The sequence below is a fragment of the Ipomoea nil genome, unplaced genomic scaffold (genome assembly GCF_001879475.1).
Source record: "Ipomoea nil cultivar Tokyo-kokei standard unplaced genomic scaffold, Asagao_1.1 scaffold0019, whole genome shotgun sequence".
NCBI classification, from domain to species: Eukaryota; Viridiplantae; Streptophyta; class Magnoliopsida; order Solanales; family Convolvulaceae; genus Ipomoea; species Ipomoea nil.
The window spans coordinates 411,137-428,398 of NW_017616447.1; the positions used below are offsets into that span (position 1 = coordinate 411,137).

The 17,262-nt window shown below is 35.7% G+C and overlaps 2 protein-coding genes across 2 annotated transcripts; one reads left to right on the forward strand and one right to left on the reverse strand.

Moving 5' to 3' along the window:
* Window positions 1-5,680: 5,680 nt before the first annotated feature.
* Window positions 5,681-6,337, reverse strand: LOC109164192 (inorganic phosphate transporter 1-11-like). Its single transcript, XM_019313102.1, has one exon. It carries the CDS (start codon window positions 6,335-6,337, stop codon window positions 5,681-5,683), a length of 657 nt encoding a protein of 218 aa, XP_019168647.1.
* Window positions 6,338-10,165: 3,828 nt separating this feature from the next.
* Window positions 10,166-12,322, forward strand: LOC109177548 (geraniol 8-hydroxylase-like). Its single transcript, XM_019327283.1, has 2 exons — window positions 10,166-11,199; window positions 11,526-12,322. The coding sequence occupies exons 1-2, from the start codon at window positions 10,279-10,281 to the stop codon at window positions 12,144-12,146; spliced, it is 1,542 nt and encodes a 513-aa protein (XP_019182828.1). The 5' UTR covers window positions 10,166-10,278; the 3' UTR covers window positions 12,147-12,322.
* The last annotated feature ends 4,940 nt before the right edge of the window (window positions 12,323-17,262 follow it).

Sequence of the window (17,262 nt, forward strand, 5' to 3'; positions counted from 1 at the left end):
ATTTGCCGCTGGTACCAAGTAATTTCACTAAATTATCTGGAAATTAAGAAAAAATAGACCACACATCATGATTAAATTCCCAGATCTGTTGAGTGACTTATTTGTTCCCAACTTAAAAACACATGTATTCAAACAAGTTTTAAGAAAAAATCCTTGATCAACAAAAATCAAAACTATATAATTAAAATAATTTAGAAGTGTTTTAGGCATATTTTAGAGTTTAGGATTAAGCTACTAATATGCATTCCTTCAACGAATAATACCATACATAAATCCTAACCTTTAAATCATTTTAGTGTTCCGATTATTTCAGAAATTTAGAAAAAAGGAAACGAAATTGCTGAAGTTTAGTATAATACGGAATATATCATAGACATACTTCCTAGAAAAAAAAAACATCATTGCTTAGTGAAATGTCCCGATCAAACATGCATGTATTCGAAAACTCAGCTCTAAAAAATCAAAATTAAACCCAATTTTGGAGATTAAACTCGATCAGTGAGATAAACATAGATATATGATAAAATACCAATATAATAATAATAATAATAATAATAATAATAATAATAATAATAATAATAATAACAATAACAATAACAATAACAATACCAATAACAATAACAATATAGAGTTAGGGTTTCGTATATCGTAAAATTTGTGGCAATTTCTATACTAGAAACGAATTTTTTTTAAACATATAGTATGAAAGTTACCTTAACTGCAAGATTGAAGCTAGAAATTGAAAGAAACTGCTACTATTTCCAAGTTTAAAAATATACCTTGCAAGAAAAATATATCTTTAATTACTAAAGTACAATATTTAGTGTTATTAACATACAAAATTTTAACAAATGATTAATAGTGATATAAGATCAATGTCACTATTAATATTATATTATTAATACTAAGCTTTATTAAAAATGAACTTAAGTAAAACATTTACAATTTCAGCTCCGTGAACTTGATTCGACAAACACAGCTTGAAAGATGAAATTTTAAGCTTTATATTCGAGAAGTTAGTATAGATTAAAAAAAAAAAATCCATAGATTAAAGAAGAAAAAGATGAATTAAGTAGTTAATTTTACTGAGGAAGAGAGGAAGAACTACTTAACTCCAGGTTTCTTAGATGCTTGATCTTCGCTTCTAGCTAAGCTTTAGAAATGTATGCTTTCCGGATCTGTACTAAAACAAGAGTATAGATGAAGTTTGTTGAAATGCAAAGATAGAGAGAGAGAGAGAGAGATAGACGACAGATGAATGATGAGGATGAATTCAGCGTTTCAAAGAGAGAGAGAGAGAGATGCGAGCGATGACTGATGAGGAAGCGTTTCTAGAGAATTCTAATAAATTGATTGTTTTATTTTTTTGGGCTTTATTTATTTATATAATAAATTTATTTGTTTATATATATATATATATATATATATATATATATATATATATATATATATATATATATATATAAAAGTAAGGTAAATATATAGAATTAAATATATTTGATTAAAAATAAATAAATATGCAATGCTTTATATATTTATATGGTTAAAAATATATATGGGCTATAACTCGCTAACAGAGAATCGTTGTCTAAGAGGGTTACCATCAGAGGTTGAAATACAAGAGATTAAGAAGTTTGCACGTTGGATTGCTAATATTGGTGATGAAGTGGTTGTTAATTAGGTACATATTTGGACTTTGGTGATCCAATATATTCATGTGAGCATTGTGGTGCTTTGTTTTGGATGGAAGAAAGAATCAACAAAATTATGGGTACTTCAAGACCAAAGTATTCACTTTGTTGTACTCACGGAAAGATAGAGTTGCATCCTACAACAATTCCGCCGGCCGCAATATTTGCATTTTTTTTTTTTAATGATGACGGATAAGAGTAGTCATTTCTTGCAGAATATTGGGTCTTACATGTAGCACTTATAATATATATATATATATATATATATATATATATATATATATATATATATATATATATATATGTTGCAATTATAATATATATTGAACTATTTAACTAGAAAATAAAAGTACTTTAACATATAAAATCTTTTCAAATAAATAATATTTACATAACATATTCATACTTAAAAATGAAAAAGACTTAAGAATTGTTAATAACATAACAATAATATTTATAATTTTTAGTGCGTGCATCGCACGGGTGAAATACTAGTTCTTACAATAGAAAGAATGAATGATAGACGATCCTAATTTTGAGAAATATTTAGGACTGGGAAGAAATAAGGCAACTGCTTTTGCCTTTATTGAAGATAAAATAAAGCACAGAATTGGGTCTTGGAACAAGAAATTACTCTCGCAGGCAAGTAAGGAAATTCTCCTGAAAAGTGTGGCTCAATCTATGCCTTACCTTTTCTATGAGTGTTTTTTTACTTCCTATCTCTACTTGTATGTCTTTGGAAAGAACAATGAATAGTACTGGTGGGGTTCTGGCAATGATAGGGGATTCATTGGAAGGCCTGAGACAAGTTGTGTGTTCCTAAAAAATTTGGAGGACTGGGATTCAAGGATCTTCGTTCTTTTAATCTGGCTATGCTAGGGAAGCAGGCGTGACGCTTTTTGACTGCTCCGGAATCTCTTGATGCTAAGTTTTATAAGGCCTGCTATTTTCGGGGATCCACTTTTTTTTGAGGCGAGTTTAGGAAATTGTCCTAGCTTCTGCTGGCGCAGTATCATGGCAGCACATGCTTTAGTTTGTGGTGGTGTAAGAAGGAGAATTGATAATGGTAAGACCACTCTGATTTGGTAACACCCATGGTTACCTGATGAGCCAAGTCCTATGGCCCAAACTAATATGCCTGATGAGCTAAGGGGTGTTTTGGTTTCAGGGTTAATTGATCCGGATACTGGAACCTGGGATACTCATATTTTATCAGATATATTGGACCCGCAGGATGTGGATCGTATTGTTCGAATCCCGGTAAGCCTGGATTATGATGATACTTGGTTTTGGCATAAGGACCCTAGGGGTTGTTATACGGTTAAAGGAGGCTATAGGCACATTGTTGGGAATTTTGAGAGTGCCCCAGCCAAGAGCTTTTGATAATTGGATAGCTATTTGGAAATTACAAGTTCCCCAGAAATGGAAGACCTTTGTTTGGAGAGCTCTCAAGGACATTATACCCACTACGATGAGTTTAATTATAAAGAGGGTGGACATTGATCCCGCATGTCCCAAATGTAGCCTAGAATAACATGAAGACACTATGCATGCATTTTTATTATGTGATTTTGCTAAGTTGGTTTGGCATGAGGCTGTCGTGCCTAGCATGTCCTTAGCTGCTGCATCTTTTTCTGATTGGATGCGAAATATTTTACACTCTCACCCTAAGGAGTTTGTGGAAATTGTTGTGGCAATTCTTTATTACCTATGGAGAGCTCGGAACCAGGCTGTTTGGGAGTATTCATTACCGCCGCCGAGCACTGTTTGGAGGCAGGCCTCTTCGGCTTTGACCGGCTGGAAGCAGGTTCACCGGGGCAATCGGCAGCAGCAGGCAGTAGTTGCTACGGTGCAGCCTTCAACGCACTCCAAGTGCTACTTCGATGCAAACTACGACCATGCCACCGGCGCGACGTCTTTTGGGGCGGTGCTCCTTGCACACGATGGTCGCTTCGTAGCGGCATGTAACAGCAAATTACCGGCTTGCTTCTTCCCGCTAATGGCTGAATCACTGGCCTATAAAGAAGCACTATCTTGGTTGAAGGACCGGGAAGTGGCGATGGTTGATCTATTCACAGATTGTTTAGAGCTACGTATCAGTCTACAAGTGACTCATGCCCCGACTTTGTCCTATTTCGGGATTATTATTACTGATATTAAAGCTGCTATGTCTTCGTTTCATTATTGTTCAGTTAGTTTGGTTTCTAGAGCTTTGAATTTACATGCTCATACTCTTGCTACATAGCCTGTGCTCAGGCTACTCCGCTGTATTGGGACTCTGTTCCCCCAGACTCTATTGTTGCTTTCATTCATTAATATATTGCAACCATTATTTTTCAAAGAAAGAATGATGGGCGATCCTCTTTCCTCCCTTGTCTATTCTGGATATTCTTTCAACAATAAAAAATTAAAATGTTATATATGAATATTAAGAGGTCGAATTAATTTTGACCCAAAAAATTGCAATTAAAAACCCAAACTAAAATCCTAACTATTTACAAGATTTAATTTCATTTTTGGTCCTATATTTATAATTGTCAGATTACTTTTAATTCTTTTTTTCAAAACATTCTCATTTGGTTCAAGTATTATTGTGACATGACCATATTTGGTCCTCCATCAACAAAATCGTTTAAATTTAGTCTTTTCAATAATTCTTTTTACATTTTTGTACCTTCCAATGCATATTGTTGTGCATTCTAGAGAACATTGTTATGCCTTCCAGTGCATAATGCTATAGATCGTAGGTGGCGATTTTTATTTTTTATTTTAAAGAAAAGTTGATCTAAGGCTGAGATTCATCCGCATATTTCACTTGCAGCCTTCACCGCCCCAGAGCCTAAGCATATATATATATATATATATATATATATATATATATATATATATATATATATATATATATATATATATATATATATATAATTACATTCATGTAAAAGCAGGGGCTTAAAATACAAACGTGTGGACATTTATGGATCGTTGGATTTTGGGTATCTAAGGTTGTGATTAGTTTTTATGATTTAGTGTGTTGCCCGCCTATGTGCACTATCGTTCATGGATATGTGCACGCCGGCCCAAATACTGTGGATTCACACATGCATACTACATTGTATCTGTGCATTGTCGTCCACGGATGTGTGCATACCCGCATTTAGGTGTGTGCACGGTATATGTCTACATGTTTATATTCTAAGGGTGCTTGCATGTGAATGCAACCCTATATATATACATATACATATATATACATATACATATACATATACATATACATATACAAATATATATATATATATATATATATATATATATATATATATATATATATATATATATATATATATATATATGTATGTATATGTATATATATATAGGGTCAGGTTCCTGTGAGGTCAGGTCTTCCCGTGCGGTCAGTGCGGCATACACAATTAGGTATGCATAAATGCACCACACAGTGTTCGTAAATACACCATTATGTGTGGTGTATTTTTTTTGTGTGGTGTATTTTTTGACATTTCATTCTGGTGTATTTTTGAACACTGTATGGTGCATTTATGCATACCTAATGGTGTATGCCGCACTGACCGCATGGGAAGACTTGACCTCACAGGAACCAAAATCTATATATATATATATATATATATATATATATATATATATATATATATATATATATATATATATATATATATATATATATATATATATATATATATATATAGAGGAAATTTCAATTTTGGTCCTATGACTATAGTGGTCCTGTTAATTGCAGTCCATGATTTTTAAAAGTGTTAATTTAGTACCTTGACTATGCAATTTTTTATCATTTTTGGTCACTTCTACCAAATTTAGCAGGAAAAACTTAATTCATCAATTAGTGTGTAATTTGAGGGGCAAAACTTAAGCAAAGTTAGTTTTTAACCCTTGAGGTAATCGTACTTGATTCGAATGATCGCAATGAACAACGACATCATGAAGAATCTGACGACCTAGACGTTAAATCTCCTGAGTTTTTCGATGAAGAAGACGGGGAACCAGTAGCCTGTGAAAGTCTCGAACAGGGCAATCACGAACATGGAGCTTGAAACCTGGAACATTTCCTTTTTTCGAGGAAGAAGACGACGAACGAGTAGCCGGGGAAAGTCCTGAACAGGGCAATCACGAACATGGCGCGTGAAACCTGGAACATTTCTTTCAACGCGCCCACTTCTTTCGGGGGCTTCCATTGTGCGCATCACTGGAACGATATCTTTTTGGGTGAGATTTTGGCTGTAGTAAGTGATATCCAGTAAAAACCACGTGCTCATCGTTCCGATCAAGTGAAGGCCTTGGCATTGCCAGAGCTCGTTGGAAAATAGTTTGTAGCTATTAGCCGCCTTGAACTCTGACGAATGGAGAAAAATACTGGCAAGAATCAGGGAGACAAGACTGCCGAAGATGATCCTCACGCCTTGCATAGCGAAAACCGCCGCAATGAAGGCGCCTCGGGTTTTCTTGTTGGCGTACTCCGACATGATGGTGGCAGAGAGAGGATAGTCGCCATTAATCCCAAAGCCCAGCCAGAACCGGAATAAACAGAGTGTTCCGATCATGGTGGTAGGGCTGAAGCCCAAGGAAAGGCCGAAGTAGATGGCGCAGATAACCATGAGAATAAGTGTAATCCCCTAGACTTTTTTCCGGCCGAGCTTATCACCCAGACAACGGAACACAAGCTGGCCGAAAAGTGTGCCGACGAGAGCCACTCCGATGACTGTATTATTAGCGAAAGGAGAGAGCTTCCCGGGGTCGCTTCCCCTGTAGAAATACAACCAGACAAAAACTGAATACCAAAATTGAAATTTGCTTAATTGGGACAACAATTCAAAAGACGATTATGCCCCTCATATTAAAAACTAATTGGTGAATTAAGCTTTTCCGATGAAATTTGGCCGGAATGACCAAAATTGATAAAAATTACATAGTCAAGGTACTAAATTAACATTTTTAAAAGTCGTGGGCTGATATATATATATATATATATATATATATATATATATATATATATATATATATATATATATATATATATATATATATATATATATATATATATATATATATATATATATATATATATATATATATATATATATATATATATATGGGCGCACTCTCATGTGAACGGCCGCCCAAGAGAGAACTGAGAACCATCCAACGCACGCCACGTGTCCTTTGGTGCATGTAAATGTGTTATATGTACAAGTAGTTGGTGTACCGTTGCAAGTAAAAATTCCAGGTAAAATCACTTACAAGTGCACATACTTTCACTTACAATTGCATGCAATTTTACCTTGTTAACATTCATGCACCTAGATGCAACTACTTATAATTATAAATGCACCTAGGTGCACCTACTTATAACTATAAGTGCACTTAGATCTGGATGGTTCTCAGTTCTCTCCTAGGCGGGCATTTCGCACTTGAACGCGATCTTCTATATTTGTATGACGGCACATTAGTCTTCTTTTAACCCATACGAATGCGTGTAATTAGAGGCGTATTCCTAAGGGCATCTTCAATAGTGTGAAGATTTTGAGGGGATTTTACAAGTGTAATTAGGAAAGAGAAAATGAGAGGGGAGGAAAAAAAAAAAAAAAATTACGGGCCAGCCTGAGCGCGAGAATTGCGCCTCACGCGCGTGAGGCGCAGCATTCTCTTCCACAGAGGGATGCACTATTTCTGCAAAATCTCCACTCTTGCAAGACCACCCCACCCTTTCTCTCTCCCCCCTTCTCTTTCCTCCACCTCACCCATAATTTCTCAAAATCTGGTCCAAAATCCCCCTTTTGGGGATGCGAAGCTTCTGTTTCCATTCTTGTGCATCCTCCTAATCCTCCGCGACTACTTCTCTTTGTTCGTCCTCTGCTTTGGCTGCTTATCCTCTGAAACTACGCTAAGCAGATGAATAGTAGCTATTTTTGGACAGATTAATGGCGGGGGAATCAGCACTTTGCTGGTCGAAAAGGCGTCTGTTGGTGCAACCAGTCGTACGATGTAACTAGTCTTTTATTTGCTTGCTGTGCATTGCACTGTGCTCTAAAAGTTGTGCATTAGCAGACTATTGGTGCAAGTGTGAGACCACTGCTGTGCATTTATTGCGGAATTATTGTGCACCCTTCCCATAACTGCTGTGCATTCCAAACTACTGCGCTTATGTTCCTACACTGTTGAACCTCTATTGTGCATTTTGAAAATTAGAGTACACTCTATTAGGCTGATTAAATTGCCTTAGCTTGTGTTGCTAGCCTTACATTGAAATGACCCCCTTGCCCCCTTTCGTTTAGTTTCATAAACAGCGGTGCATTAATGAAATTAAATTTCAACCATCAGATCTTGCCAATTTAGCTATCCAGATTGATTCGAGGTCTTCACTTCAACCAACCCCTATATATATAAATATATACACATGTGTAAGTGTATTTTATTGCATAAACATATATTTATTTTATATATGATGATAGTGATAGATATTAAGATAATTGTAAAATTTGAACCAAATAAGATAATATAAAATTACCATGTTCATAGTGTTGGTTTTAGTTTTTTTGGGTCCAGGGAGATCCAACACAACCTTGGTTGGTGGATTCACCTTTCAACAAAGCTTTAACGAAAATGGAAAGGAATGAATAAAAATGGAAAAGTGTTTCTCTATTCTCTGGGCTTGGATTCGCCTCCCCTTCACACTCTCGGAGGGGCCTTTATATAGGTGCCTCCCCTTTAATCTGACTTTAAGTACATTTAAGGGGTCTTAAGTGCTATTTACGCTCATGGTTGCAGTAGGCGCTAGGCGCTAGTCGGGCGGCCGGGCAGCGCCTAGCGCCTAGGCGGATTCTAGGCGGCACTAGGCGGGCACCAAAAAAAAATTAAAAAAATAGTAACAGACTTGTAGTTCGACAATTTTAATGAGGTTGTTTTCAACGTTCACTCAAATAACACATCTAAATAAATGAAATAATGATAATTTATAAGTCATAATGTCATAATAATATTAAAATCAATAATTAATGAAAGACGACATCGGTCAAAATCGAACAAAATCGGTCAAAATCGGTCAAAATCAGTCAAAATCGGTCGACTCGGCCGAGTTGGCCGAGTTTGGCCGCCCAGGCCGCCTAGCAGCCGCCCAGGCCGCCTAGGCGGCCAGCCGAGTTTGGCCAAAACTCCAAGGCTCGGGGCCGCCTAGTGCCTAGGCGGCCGAGTTTTGCAACCTTGTTTACGCTACAGGGCCGTTGGGTTGCTGTTACTGGGCTTCCCAACGGCTCCTTTGACTGAGCTCTTCAATATCACCATAAATGCCATGGCTCTTTACCGATCTTGGCTGAGTCCCAGTCCTATCCTCAAGCTCGGGTCGACTCTTGGACTCGGCCTTAGTCTCTTCTGGGCCTTGTTACTTATTCGGGTTCCTCACCTTGAACTGTATGCTATTCTTCTTGGGTTTTTTCATCCTTTTTGGACTTCCCCCTCTCTCTTGGGTTTCTCCTTTTGTACTTCTTCTTCGGCCGAGGTTCACACCCCATCACATAGTAATCAGAAATGACTTGAACCACATATTCCTTTAAATTTTATTCTTAATTTGTTTTTTTGTGAGCCAAATGTCGATTAGTTGCAACATGTATGGATGGCATCTGAAATATGGGATTCTCTCCGCAAGTGCACGGCACTAGGCGATTTGACTTTTTGTTATCATTATTATTATTATTATTCTTATTGGATTTCGTATCCATTTTGTACAGTTTCTCTATTGTGGTCTCTGATAGGCATGTGTAATAAATAAATAAATAAATGATTTAACCGAAAATGGATCTTTATTTGGCGATGGAATCAAAGATAAAACAGCATATTCCTTTGTCTTCAGGCTTAACGCCATTCGGCACCTCACTAGATGCCATGTGAAGCATTCTGGCGGAGTTAGTACGGTTAGAGATGGTGTGTGATTGTTGTGATACCTAATTCTATTGGCAAAAATTTGTGTGAAATATACTAAAAATGTAATATTAAATTATTAATACTGAAAAATGTAATATTAATTCAGAATAAAGTGTTTATGGTTTATAAGGAGAATGTAATACTTTTTTAACAAATATAAAACTTTTATATTTTGATTCAAAATTATTACATTTTTTCTAAAAAGTGTTACATTTGTCCTTATAAATAGCAAACACTTTATTATTAAACATAAGGATTCAATCATTGACTTTGAATATAGAATAGTCTTAAATCTCTAAACCAGTTATCCCACCCATTAAAAGTATCTATAATTCAATGAGGAGATTAGTTAATATGTCTAACCGTATGAATTAATATTACATTGTTCAGTATAAGTATTATGTTAGACATATTGACTTGACTCGTGTCAGATCCTTATCCTTATCAGTGAGATGGTCTCCATGAGAGTCGGTCATTTCTATCTCGTTCGCACATTGTAGTCTAATTTTAGAAAAAAAAAATAATATGAACATCTGGAATACAACAGCTAGACAAAGAGCCATTATATAATGGTGTAATGGTCCTCCAGGCTCCACCACTCCCAAATTAAACCTCTTCAACCATGTTTCAAGATTTGATCAAAGCACTCCATGATTCTTTGCAGGCTGCAACGTTCAGCTATGCCCTCGCCTTGCTGGGGGCTCTGTGGTTTGCTTGGATGTTCATCTTCAAGAAGTCTGGAAATGGGCAGCCGCCATTGCCGCCAGGTCCCAGACCTCTCCCCTTAGTTGGGAACCTGTTGTCTCTAGACCCTGAGCTCCACACCTATTTTGCAGCCTTGTCTAAGGTCCATGGCCCCATCTACACACTCTGGCTTGGCAAGAAGCCCGGGATTATCATCAGCTCGCCCGCCATGGCTAGCGAGGTGCTAAAGGATCAAGACACCACCTTTGCAAACCGAGACGTTCCTGTTGTGGGAAGGGAAGCCACCTATGGCGGCAAGGATATCGTGTGGACACCGTATGGACCTGAATGGAGGATGCTGAGGAAGGTATGTGTACGCGAAATGCTTAGCAATTCAACTCTAGACTCTGTTTATGATCTCAGGCGCCAAGAAATTAGACAAACTATGAAGTTTTTCTACGATCATGCTGGGAGAACGGTGAATATTGGTGAGCAGATGTTCTTGACTATCCTTAATGTGATTACAGGCATGATGTGGGGTGGAACTGTGAAGGGGAAGGAAAGAGAAATTCTTGGGTCAGAGTTTAGGGAGATTGTGGCAGAGATGACAGAGCTATTAGGTCTCCCTAATGTTTCTGATTTTTATCCTGGATTGGCTAAGTTTGACTTGCAAGGGATGCAGGGAAAGATGAAGAAAGTGGCAGGTAAATTGGACAAGATTTTTCAGGGTGTAATTGATCAGAGATTGAAAATGGATGAGAAGGAGAGCAAAGACTTTCTGCAGGTTCTGCTTCAGCTCAAAGATGAAGGAGATGAGAAAACTCCTTTCACCATCACTCATCTCAAATCCTTACTCATGGTAAGTTCATTCAATTTCAAGCCTTCTACATGTTACCAGCCTCTGCCTAATAATTCCTCAGCACTAGCTAGTTGTAACAGCTTTTGCTTGAATCAAACCTTTGACAGGATCAAGTGTTTACCACTAAGCCAAAAGCTATAGCTAGGTTAAGGCGTAACTTTATTTTCTTATACCACCATTACATTTTCGAGAGTCAAAGTGCTGGAGTTGCCATTTTACTGGTCTCCGCTCAACAATGCCCAAACCACATGGTGCTGGATTTGGCCCTTACCGGCCTCTGCCCAACAATTTTAGTTAATGAATATATATATTATTACTGTTAACAGGATATGGTTGTTGGTGGAACTGATACAACCTCGAATGCTATCGAGTTTGCCATGGCTGAAATCATGAACAAACCAGAAGTCATGAACAAATTACAAGAAGAGGTGGATGCAGTGGTGGGAAAAGACAACACAGTTGAGGAATCTCACATTCATCAGCTTCCATATCTGTATGCTGTAATGAAAGAAACACTGCGCCTGCATCCAACTCTACCACTCTTGGTGCCTCACTGCCCCACCCAAACTTGCCTGGTTGGGGGATACACAGTCCCGAAAGGATCTCGTGTTTTCGTGAATGTCTGGGCAATACACCGAGACCCTTCCATCTGGGAAAATCCATTAGAGTTTCGTCCTGAGAGATTTTTGGACAGCAAATGGGATTTCACTGGGAAAGACTTCAACTACTTTCCTTTTGGTTCTGGGAAAAGAATTTGTGCTGGGATGGCCTCGGCAGAGAGGATGTTCATGTATGCACTTGCCTCAATGATTCACTCTTTTGACTGGAAAATGGGTGAAGGAGAGAAATTAGAGCTTTCAGAGAAGTTTGGGATTGTGTTGAAGAAAAGAAATCCTTTGGTTGCAATCCCAACTCCAAGATTATCTCATTCAACACTCTATCTGTAAGCTATAAGCTAAGATCTGCTATTTCCTTTCCATGGTGATATTGCTCAGCAGCTATTTGATGCAAATTGGCAAACAGTGTAAAAATATAATATGACTTTTTCATGTTCTATATATACCAACACATATATACTTTGTTATTTATTCTCACAATTTTTCCACTCTCCTATTACTTCCCTTTATTATGCAATTGTTTATTTCAATAAAGTTTTCATAGAAGATCTCATTTGTGCTCTAAATTTGGTGAGCTATATATAAATGTTGCCTATGTTATATTTATTAATGTTTTTTTCATTTTTGGTATCAAATGGACAGGTCCCTAAAGTCAGTAGAGTGGAAAACTAGTTGACAAAGAATTTTTGTATGTGGAGAGCAAGAGAGAATGGGGAGATGTTTAGGTTTAGTCTTGTTAGGATAAGAAGCTAAATGTTGAAAAATATCACACAAGAGTAAGGCATTATATGGGTTAGGGCTTTTATTTAATTCAAGGGAATTCAAAGTGAGCTTTTGAAATTGTAAGGAACATTGGTGTAGACATACTAATGTTCACATGGGTTTGGGCTATAAAGATTAAATGGATTTATACACGGAATGTATCAAGAAGTCCATACCAAGGACCCAATTAGATATAAGACTTAGGATATTTGGGCTTAAGATAAGATACTAGGCTAGGATGATTTAAAATGGGGAAATTGGGCTCAATAAATAAAGAAATTATTTCTCAATTATGAATTACTCGTAGGGATTGATTCGGAAATTAAGTAAGGATTTTTGGGGTGTCAATTCCAAATAGAACTGTTGAAGATGAGATAGAAAAGATACTTGTGGAGAAGAAGTTGAGCCAGCCGTTGTGAAGAATAATCCACAAGTTCATAAGGATGTAGAGAAGCCCGTGAGAAGGTATGTACCCCCATTACCCTTTCCTCAAAATTTTGAAAAGCAAGCAAAAGAGTGTAGGTGGAAAAAGTTTTTGGAGATAGTTGAGAGTTTGAAAGTTTCAGTTCCCTTACTTGATTTGCTTTCACAAGTACCGTCTTATGGAAAATTTTTGAGGGATATTCTAGCTAAGAAAAAGAAATTTGGTGATCATGAGATGGTAGCTATGGCACAAGAGTATAGGGCTTTGACGCGTAGTGAAAGTAGGAGTACATTGAAGCATAGAGATCTGGGAAGATTCACAATCCCATGTTTTATTGGAGGCCAAGTGATAAAAAGGTCCCTTTGTGATCTTAGAGCTAGTGTTAATGTTATGCCTATCACTTTGTAAGAAGTTGAATTTGGGAGAGCCTAAACCTGTCCAACTTACAGTGCAATTTGCTTATCAATCTACTACTTGCCCAAATAGAATTCTTGAAGATGTCCCAGTTCGTGTGGACAAATATTTTGTGCCATGTGACTTCATTGTGATAGATGCCCCACAGAATCCCAATACTCACATCATCTTGGGGAGACATTTCTTGGCTACAACTGGAGCATTAATCGATGCAAAGAAGGGAATTATGATTTTTTACTTCGGAGAAGAAAATGTAGAATTTAATGTCATTAATGAACCAAAGTCCACTGTGTGAAAGATTGTTATATGATTCATAGCTAGTCCCTTGACATGACGTTGGAGCATGCAAAGTGGAACAACTTTTTTGGGCATAGATTCACTATCGATGATCTACCAGATTGAGCACTCCATAATGAGGTTACGTCGAGCTAGCGACGTTAAACTTAACGCTTCATGGGAGGCACTCCATGTTATCTTTTATTGCTTTCCTATTTATTGCTTTCTAGTTTCGTTTTATTTAGTTTTTATTGCTTTCTAGTTTCATCTTATTTTATTATTTTTTGCTTTTTAGTTTGTGTTATTTTTACTTTCTCTTTTCTCTTATTCTCCATTCTTTTGTTTTGCATCAGGGACGATGCAAATTTCTAAGTGTAGGGGAGGAGTCAATAATTTGGGGAAAATTTTCAAAATTTGTGCTTTTGCTTGGATGACTCATATGCTATTTTTTTGTAAATAAGTTACTTGTCTCAGCATGCAATTGCAATTACTCTCTCTTGTTGGTTTGTGGTTTGTTTTAGTGGTGCTTGCTGCATCTCAATTTGTGATTGATGATTTGAGGTGTAACACACAATTGATCTATTCCCTTGCTAATAGCTTTGTTAACTACTTTATAATTGGATTAATTCTTGATCTTGTGTGTTATGCATTGCTAGTGAAGGCTTATATGAGATTTTGGTCATGGTGTTTTGCTAGAACTTGCCTCATTACTCCCTAAGTGAAGTCTAAGTTTTGCATGTTTTGAAGTTATTTAGGCCATTTTTGTTTAGCCATAACCACGGCTAGAAATTATGAAATTTCTGACCACCTGAAAGTGATCTTAAATCAAGTCGAAAGTCTTGTTCCGACCACTTTTGGTATCCGAAAAAACCTTTGTTGCTATTTTTGACCACTTTTTGCTTTCGACTTGATTTAAGATCACTTTTAGATGGTCGAAAATTTCATAATTTCCCGCCGTGAGCCTTTAAACCTGTCCCTACATATGTTTTTATTCTTCGTGTCCGCATTGTGCCTCTCGTTTGTTTAAATAAGTGCTAAGCACTTATTCCCTCATTGTGATTGTTTTTCTTTGTGTTACCCCATTATCAAGCCCTTGGCTAAATATTTTCCCTTCCACCTTTGAGAAAATGAAACTTTAATCTTTATTATTCCTGTAAGAAGAGTTTTATAGAGTTGTGCCAAAAAAGCAGCTTATGATACAAGTGTTCAAGTGTGGGGGTCTTGATTGATTGATTGGATTAAAATTATCTTGCTGACTCCAAAACAAATCCAAAGAAAAGAATCACAGAAAAGAAGAGAAAAGAAAAGAAAAGAATGAATGAAAGCAATATTGAAAGTTGTTGATTTTTGATTCCCACTTCACCGAAGAGTTGTTATGTTCTTAAAGTGAATTTTGCTCCGTGAATTGTGATTATCTCACCTCTTCCAAATTTTGAAAAATGTACTACTAATCAGGAATAAAATATTACATTTTATGTAAAAGTATTACGGAGTATATTTTTCATCAAAAGTATTACAGTTTTTCTTATAAGTAATGTTGGCAAGTGTTTATTACTTATAAGGAAAAATGTAATACTTTTGAAAAAAAAATATAATACTTTTAAATTAAAATGTTTTTCTTGAAAAGTATTATACATTCCCATATATATAAGTAATATATACTTCATTTGTAATTAGTATTACATTTTCTAGTATTACATTTAATTTTGAAACAAGGAAACACCTCTTATGGGGTTTATGTGCAATATATGTATTTTCTGTTTATTTTTAAATCTTTTTTTCTAGTGTTTAATAGTACTATTAATATAATTTCTAAGTATATAAATTTTAGGAAAAGACTACAATATTGTACCTTTTGTACAAACTCAAAGTCAAAAAATGCAATGACAATATTGATTTTTTGCACCAAACTCAAAATATTCACCATCCACTTTGGAGTGTTACAAGGTATAAGGGTCATTTCTTCTTCTTCTTCTTCAAAAAAAAGTATAAGAGTCATGAGTACCGGCTAACACCTTAGAATTTTAATACATTGTTTATACTAACACTAAATTTAATATTATAAAAAACTGAATTCTAAATAAATTCAGTCAATAATCATTAACCGAACAATACGTACACATAAATGCGACCAAATGAGTATAAAAATGCCGTATAAGTAAGGAGGCCTATAATTAACCTTGAGAGCTAGTCATTTTGATACAACTTTTTTAACTTTAACCTATTATTGAGACCATTACACTTTATTCAATTATTATGACCTAATTACATTTCAATGTATAGTTTAATTTGATGGTATATTTGACCATTTTTCAAAACAAAAAGTGCTAAGTAAACTCTAAGAAAATAAAATTTTGTATATACATTAATTTTGTTGGGAAAAAAATGAAGAAGAGAGAAATGAATAAAACCTAACTATTTTTTTTTCTTAATAAATTAAAGCATGTCATGTTAGTAAATAGTTAAAAAATGAGAATATGCGTAATCTTAATTAAACAAAAAAATGTACAATTCACCCTATGTAGAGCAAATAATGAAATTAGGAGTGTGCATTCGGACGGTTCGGACGGATCGGGTGAGAGATAGGTGCATCCGGTCGGATTTCGGTTTTGTATTTTGACTACCCTATCCATTTAAAAATGTTGACTTATCCGGTCGGTTATATCCTAGTTCGGTTTTGGTCGGGTCGGTCGGATATCCGAAATTATTTCGGATATTAACAATTGTTGAAATCAAATAAAAAATTCATAAATTAAAATCAAAAGCAAAATAATTAAGTAATTGAAAGTCTGAAATACTGAATAATACTGAATAAATAAGTAAATAATTAATAGAATAATAGTGTAATAGACTAATACCAGTAATACTAAGTTACTAAGTTTGTAATTAGTATTACTAAGTAGTCTATTAACTAACATTAAGAGTCTTAACTCTTAAGTGGCTAAGAGTCTAAGAGACTAAGACTCCAAAAAAACTAAAGAAGTACATACTAGCTTGTATACTACTTACTACATACAAATTTACATAACTGTTTAAACTTTAAACCGAAGCACCACAAACAAATTCACCCAAAATCAGCAACTCAGCATTCAGTAACTCCTAGACTTTTAGAATTCAGACAATTAGAGTAGTTATTCTTCTTCCTGTGAATTGTGGCAAGTTAGTGTAGATAATTAGTACACAAGAAAGTAAACAAGTAAAGCAACTGAGCAAGCATTAGAAAATGAAAAACAGAGAAGGGATTATATAAATATTGGCTCAGTAAGCATATTTTACATATCATTTGGATTAAGGGCCTACTGCTTCCATATACCTTAAGTATAGAGCAACTGACCAACTTAATCCTTTCCTTTTCAGATTGAAGGTGGAAGCTTCATCATTGCCAAACTTGCCAACTTAAAGTGAACAGACAGAATAAAATAGTCCATACATTACCAAATGCCCAAGGTACATGAGGCAGCAACTTAGTACAAGTTACCAGGCCTTCATACTTACAGAGTTACAGAGTTTGAGACTTACAGATGTCCAGTGGGTTCAAAAAATAGCAAGTGAGATTAGATTGCAATTTAG